The sequence below is a fragment of the Monodelphis domestica genome, chromosome 2 (assembly GCF_027887165.1).
Source record: "Monodelphis domestica isolate mMonDom1 chromosome 2, mMonDom1.pri, whole genome shotgun sequence".
Lineage (NCBI taxonomy): Eukaryota > Metazoa > Chordata > Mammalia > Didelphimorphia > Didelphidae > Monodelphis > Monodelphis domestica.
This window is the reverse complement of record NC_077228.1, coordinates 497,553,444-497,561,288: the sequence shown is the minus strand read 5'-3', so window position 1 is coordinate 497,561,288 and position 7,845 is coordinate 497,553,444. Positions and strand designations below refer to the sequence as shown.

The window sequence follows — 7,845 nt, the reverse complement described above, 5'->3', positions numbered from 1 at the left end:
AGAAATAATGAGAGAAAGGACCCAGTTAATGAAGATGGTGGGAAATACAATGTCAGAGATCGGTTTTCAAGAGATGATGAGAGAGATGAAGTTAAAGAGCAGACACCAGAACAAAGGGAGAGTGGGAAAAGGCATTTTATAGAAACTATACCAATGCCAAGTGATAATAGGAGACCCAACGTCATAGAAGAAGTCCCAACACAAATGAATGGTAGGATGTACCATGATAGAGAGCAGTTCCCAGCACAAGGAGATGATGAGAGACTTCAACTGAGAGATGAAATTCCAAGTCCAAGGGATGAGGAAAGGTACACAGTGAGAGAAAAGTCCAAAGAAGTAAGGTATGATAGGAGATATCAGATGAGTGGCCAAATCCCAGGAGCTTTAGAGAAAAGAAGAAATCAGATAAAGGTGCAAACTCAAGTGCTGAGAGATGATGGAAGATCCCAAGTAAGAAATCAAACAGCATACCCAAGGTATGTTCCAGAATTTTATGACAGTGATGAAGAATCAGAAGCAAGAAATGATAAAAGATTCCAAGAAAAGGTTCAAAATCAGTTACCCAGTCATAAGAGGAAATATTATGTGAACAAGCAACAACCAACATTAAGAGCTAATGATAGACAATATGTAAGAGATCAATCTGTATCAGAAAAAGAAGAGGCGAGAGCCCAAGTCAGAGACCAACTACCAACTTCAAGGAATGATGAGAAAACAAAAGTTAGATATCAGATCCCAGCATCAAGGGATGATGAGAGACAGCAATTTAGAGAGCAAACCTCAGAACCCCAAGATGATTCGCAGGACCAAATGAAAGAACAGATCAAAGCACTAAGAGATGATGATAGACCCCAAGTTAGACAGCAGACACCAGATCCTTGGAGTGATAAGAGGCAGCAGGGGAGACAACAGACCCAAGTGCCAAGGGATGAGAGAAGCATCCAAAATAGTCAGCAGATTCAAGTACCTGAAAATGAAATAATAAACAAGATAGTCAACAAACATCAGATGTATGGGATGGTGAAAGACTACAAGAGAGAGAACAGATAACAGCACCAAGAGATGATAGAAAAAGGAATGGTAGGCAGCAGATCCCAGATATCCCACCTGATGGAAGATGTCAAGTTGGGCCTCAGTCCCCAGAAATCCAGAATGACAGAAGACAGCAGATCCCAGGACCAAGGGATGATGGCAGAAGGCAACATAGGGAGCAGACTCCAGATGTCTCAGATGATAGAAGACGCCAGGTTAGGCCTCAGTATCCAGAAATCCAGAATGACAGAAGACAGCAGATCCCAGTACCAAGGGATGATGGGAGAAGGCAACATAGGGAACAGACTCCAGAAGTCTCAGATGACAGAAGACGCCAAGTTAGGCCTCAGTCTCCAGAAATCCAGAATGACAGAAGACAGCAGATCCCAGTACCAAGGGATGATGGCAGAAGGCAACATAGGGAGCAGACTCCAGAAGTCTCAGATGATAGAAGACGCCAGGTTAGGCCTCAGTCTCCAGAAATCCAGAATGACAGGAGACAGCAGACCCCAGTTCCAAGGGATGATGGGGAGAAGGCAACATAGGGAACAGACTCCAGAAGTCTCAGATGACAGAAGACGCCAAGTTAGGCCTCAGTCTCCAGAAATCCAGAATGACAGAAGACAGCAGATCCCAGTACCAAGGGATGATGGCAGAAGGCAACATAGGGAGCAGACTCCAGAAGTCTCAGATGATAGAAGACGCCAGGTTGGACCTCTGTCCCCAGAAATCCAGAATGACAGAAGGCAGCAGACCCCAGTTCCAAGGGATTATGGGAGAAGGCAACATAGGGAGCAGACTCCAGAAGTCTCAGATGACAGAAGACACCAGGTTAGGCCTCAGTCCCCAGAAATCGAGAATGACAGGAGACAGCAGGTCCCAATACGAAGGGATGATGGGAGAAGGCAACATAGGGAGCAGACTCCAGAAGACTCAGATGATAGAAGATGTCAGGTTAGACCTCAGTCCCCAGAAATCCAAAATGACAGAAGACAGCAGATCCCAGTACCAAGGGATGATGGCAGAAGGCAACATAGGGAGCATACTCCAGAAGTCTCAGATGACAGAAGACGCCAGGTTAAGCCTCAGTCCCCAGAAATCCAGAATGACAGGAGACAGCAGACCCCAGTTCCAAGGGATGATGAGAGAAGGCAACATAGGGAGCAGATCTCAGAAATCTCAGATGATAGAAGATGCCAGGTTGGACCTCTGTCCCCAGAAATCCAGAATGAAAGAAGACAGCAGATCCCAGTTCCAAGGGATGAAAGAAGGAGCCAACATAGGCAGCAGATCTCAGAAATCTCAGATGATAGAAGACACCAGGTGAGACCTCTGTCCCCAGAAATCGAGAATGACAGAAGACAGCAGATCCCAGTTCCAAGGGATGATGGGAAATACCAAGTTCAAGAGCAACCTTCAGTTCCAAGGGATGAAAGAAGGAGCCAACATAGGCAGCAGATCTCAGAAATCTCAGATGATAGAAGACGCCAGGTGAGACCTTTGTCCCCAGAAATCCAGAATGACAGAAGGCAGCAGATCCCAGTTCCAAGGGATGATGAGAGAAGGCAACATAGGGAGCAGTCTCCAGAAGTCTCAGATGATAGAAGACGCCAGGTTAGGCCTCAGTCTCCAGAAATCGAGAATGACAGGAGACGGCAGACCCCAGTTCCAAGAGATGATGGGAGATACCAAGTTCAAGAGCAACCTTCAGTTCCCAGGGATGAAAGAAGGAGCCAACATAGGCAGCAGATCTCAGAAATCTCAGATGATAGAAGACGCCAGGTGAGACCTCTGTCCCCAGAAATCCAGATTGACAGAAGGCATCAGATCCCAGTTCCAAGGGATGATGAGAGAAGGCAACATAGGGAGCAGACTCCAGAAGTCTCAGATGATAGAAGACGCCAGGTTAGGCCTCAGTCTCCAGAAATCGAGAATGACAGGAGACGGCAGACCCCAGTTCCAAGAGATGATGGGAGATACCAAGTTCAAGAGCAACCTTCAGTTCCAAGGGATGAAAGAAGGAGCCAACATAGGCAGCAGATCTCAGAAATCTCAGATGATAGAAGACGCCAGGTGAGACCTCTGTCCCCAGAAATCCAGATTGACAGAAGGCAGCAGATCCCAGTTCCAAGGGATGATGAGAGAAGGCAACATAGGGAGCAGACTCCAGAAGTCTCAAATGACGGAAGACGCCAGGTTAGGCCTCAGTCTCCAGAAATCGAGAATGACAGGAGACGGCAGACCCCAGTTCCAAGAGATGATGGGAGATACCAAGTTCAAGAGCAACCTTCAGTTCCAAGGGATGAAAGAAGGAGCCAACATAGGCAGCAGATCTCAGAAATCTCAGATGATAGAAGACGCCAGGTGAGACCTCTGTCCCCAGAAATCCAGAATGACAGAAGGCAGCAGATCCCAGTTCCAAGGGATGATGAGAGAAGGCAACATAGGGAGCAGACTCCAGAAGTCTCAGATGATAGAAGACGCCAGGTTAGGCCTCAGTCTCCAGAAATCGAGAATGACAGGAGACGGCAGACCCCAGTTCCAAGAGATGATGGGAGATACCAAGTTCAAGAGCAACCTTCAGTTCCAAGGGATGAAAGAAGGAGCCAACATAGGCAGCAGATCTCAGAAATCTCAGATGATAGAAGACGCCAGGTGAGACCTCTGTCCCCAGAAATCCAGAATGACAGAAGGCAGCAGATCCCAGTTCCAAGGGATGATGAGAGAAGGCAACATAGGGAGCAGACTCCAGAAGTCTCAAATGACGGAAGACGCCAGGTTAAGCCTCAGTCCCCAGAAATCCAGAATGACAGAAGGCGTCAGATCCCAGTTCCAAGGGATGATGAGAGAAGGCAACATAGGGAGCAGACTCCAGAAGTCTCAGATGATAGAAGACGCCAGGTTAGGCCTCAGTCTCCAGAAATCGAGAATGACAGGAGACGGCAGACCCCAGTTCCAAGAGATGATGGGAGATACCAAGTTCAAGAGCAACCTTCAGTTCCAAGGGATGAAAGAAGGAGCCAACATAGGCAGCAGATCTCAGAAATCTCAGATGATAGAAGACGCCAGGTGAGACCTCTGTCCCCAGAAATCCAGAATGACAGAAGGCGTCAGATCCCAGTTCCAAGGGATGATGAGAGAAGGCAACATAGGGAGCAGACTCCAGAAGTCTCAGATGATAGAAGACGCCAGGTTAGGCCTCAGTCTCCAGAAATCGAGAATGACAGGAGACGGCAGACCCCAGTTCCAAGAGATGATGGGAGATACCAAGTTCAAGAGCAACCTTCAGTTCCAAGGGATGAAAGAAGGAGCCAACATAGGCAGCAGATCTCAGAAATCTCAGATGATAGAAGACGCCAGGTGAGACCTCTGTCCCCAGAAATCCAGAATGACAGAAGGCAGCAGATCCCAGTTCCAAGGGATGATGAGAGAAGGCAACATAGGGAGCAGACTCCAGAAGTCTCAAATGACGGAAGACGCCAGGTTAAGCCTCAGTCCCCAGAAATCCAGAATGACAGAAGGCGTCAGATCCCAGTTCCAAGGGATGATGAGAGAAGGCAACATAGGGAGCAGACTCCAGAAGTCTCAGATGATAGAAGACGCCAGGTTAGGCCTCAGTCTCCAGAAATCGAGAATGACAGGAGACGGCAGACTCCAGTTCCAAGAGATGATGGGAGATACCAAGTTCAAGAGCAACCTTCAGTTCCAAGGGATGAAAGAAGGAGCCAACATAGGCAGCAGATCTCAGAAATCTCAGATGATAGAAGACGCCAGGTGAGACCTCTGTCCCCAGAAATCCAGAATGACAGAAGGCAGCAGATCCCAGTACCAAGGGATGATGGGAGAAGGCAACATAGGGAGCAGTCTCCAGAAGTCTCAGATGATAGAAGACACCAGGTTAGGCCTCAGTCTCCAGAAATCCAGAATGACAGGAGACAGCAGACACCAATGCCAAGAGATGATGGGAGATGCCAACTTAGACAACAGACCTCAGTTCCAAGAGATGATAGACGAAGTCAGCATGAGCACTTGACCCCAGAAATCTCACATGATGGGAGACACCAAATTAGGCCTCTGTCTCCAGAAATCCAAAATGATAGAAGAGAACAGACTCTAGAACTCCAAGATGATGGGAAATACCAACAAACTTCAGAATTCCTGAGCAACAGAAGACACCAAGCAAGAAGCCAAAATCCTAGAACAGAAGTCAATGACAGTTTCCAGGTAAGACCCACTGTCCTAATACCAAAGTTTCAGGATGTTAGGAAACCTAGTACTAATGAAGACATTCTCATACCAAGGGATGGGATCAGAAATCATGTGCGAAATCCAACCCTAACTCTGAGAAAGGATGGGAGGTGTCAGAGCTCTGAAAATGGAGGTGATAAGACACACTTTTTAAGCAATGATGAAAGAAATTCTCAGAGAGATTTGTCTCAGAGATTTCATGATGATGATCAGGAACAACTAGATGAGGGACCTAATCATTGGGATTCCCCAAAGCAGGAACAGACATCACAGATTGCTGAGCATAGATACCCCAACACCCAGGGATCACTGGTGGAGACAAAGGGTAGTCCAATATATTGTGATGTGTATTTTTTGACGAAGCAAAAAGGCAACTGGCTATGCTATTGTATTCCTGATCCATCAGAACAAAAAGATGAAGGAAGCACACAAAATAATGCATATCACACAGCCTTTGATGATGATCAACATGGCAGGCAGAGAAGAGACTGGGAGTCTGGTATTGAAGACCATTATCACTCTCATGATTGGCAATCAGATGGCTATTATCCTGATGAGGAGCAATATTGGAGACGGGAAGCAGTTGAAAGGAATGATGGAGACTATTCAATTCAGGGGTGGGTAGAAAGAGAGGACAACCCAAATCAATACAAAGAACAAGACTGGGAAGAAAATCCTAATGATGAGACTTACTGTCTCAATCCCAGTCTTGTCTGGAAATCAGGTCACCAGCACCACTCTCTAGGCTGGACCCAGAAAGTCCATGAGTTCCAGAAGAATCTCAGGAACCCAGATGATTCTCCATTCTTTGAAGATGACTTCTAAAATCGTGCCCACATTCCCACAGGTATTTCGGATATTGGATATGCTTTGCCATTCCCCACACTAAAAGGACTGTATGTTCTGATCTTTTTCTTTGAGAAAATATGTAGCCAGTACTAGTTTATAATCAGCAGAATCTGTCACCTTTTGGTTTCTGGGGTTCAAAGAGGGATTCTTTAAGGTGAAGGAAGAAAACAAGTGATCTGTCAGATCTCCAATGGCCCTGTGACTACATGCGACATCATTGAATCACAGCTCTCAAGGCTTACCTGGAGGACATTTCTTGGTCAAATTCTAAGCTTGTATGAAAATCATTAATAAATGAATAGCATTCAAAACTACTGTCTTATGAAGTATGTTTTTCCTCTTATTCCAAATTCAAACTCATGGGCTCTCAGATTAGAAACAGATAAAGTAAAGTATTTGGCAGGCTCCAGAATGGGTTTAAAGCTCTTGGGACACCTAGATGGCTCAGTGGCTGGAGAGACAAGTCTAGAGATGGAAAATCCACTGATTCAAATGTGATGTTAGACACTTCCTAGCTATATGACCCTGGGCAAGTCACTTAACCCCCATTGCCTTTCCCTTACCATTCTTCTGCCTTGGAACCAATGCCTAGTATCAATTCTAAGATAGAAGGTAAAGAAGGGTTTGAAAAAAATCCTGGATCTGCTTACTTCCTGTGCTGACTCAGAAAAGCCATTTTATGTCATTTGACCTCTATTTCTTCATGTGTTAAATGAGAAAGGAGAAACACAGCATGGTGGAAATTATACAAACTCTTAAGCTAGTAGACCTGGGTTCAAATTTCTGATGCGTGTTGTCTGTACACAACTCAATCATTTAGAAATGTCATTTACCTATCCATTTTCTCACTATAAAATCGAGTTCGACTGGGGAGTCTCTAAGCTCTCTTCAAGCTCTAAGACTTAAAATCCCAGAAGACTTTCTCAGGTCCCTTTCTGCTCTAATTCTGTGATCCTTCCAAACAATCGTAGAGAAGACGGTCATATTTATTAATCACTTGCTGTGTGCCAGGAGCTATTCTGTCTCTCAGAGATGTACTCTTCCCAATCTGCCCCACCCCAACACACACACACACACACACACACACACACACACACCACCTTGGTGTTCTATCCTGGGATTGAGTCCAGGCTCAGACTTTTGGGGAACGGATTGATGGCACAATGAACACCTGCTTCATAGAAGTCTATCAAACATGCCTTCCACTTCAATACAAATATTTGTTGTTGTTCAATCATGTCCAACTCTACATGACCCTAATTGGGATTTTTCTTTGGCGGGATACGGGAGGGGTTTCTCATTTCCTTCTCCAGCTCATTTGACAGAAGAGGAAATTGAGGCAAACAGGATAAAGTGACTTGCCCAGGATCACCCAGCTTGTTTGCCATTTCCTTCTCCAGCTCATTTGACAGATGAGGAAACTGAGGCAAACAGGGCAGAGTCACACAGCTAGTCTATCATTTCCTTCTCCAGCTCATTTGACAGATGAGGAAACTGAGGCAAACAGGGTGAAGTGACTTGCCCAGGGTCACACAGCCAGTGTCTGAAATAGGATTGGAATTGGTCCCCTGCAATACAAATACCTCTAAAGTTATTCATTCATTATTCATTAGTTCTACATTGATTATAATCAGTTCCCAAGCTTTTTTTCCTACTCCTGCTACCCAAACCAAACCCCAGGGCATTTGTTGGTGCTCGGGAGAGAGCCATCAACAA

The 7,845-nt window shown here is 45.7% G+C and overlaps 1 protein-coding gene across 1 annotated transcript; it reads left to right on the top strand.

Moving 5' to 3' along the window:
• The first annotated feature begins 1,062 nt into the window (after nucleotides 1–1,062).
• Nucleotides 1,063–6,105, top strand: LOC130456963 (trichohyalin-like). The gene has a single exon (XM_056814759.1). It carries the CDS (start codon nucleotides 1,063–1,065, stop codon nucleotides 6,103–6,105), a length of 5,043 nt encoding a protein of 1,680 aa, XP_056670737.1.
• The last annotated feature ends 1,740 nt before the right edge of the window (nucleotides 6,106–7,845 follow it).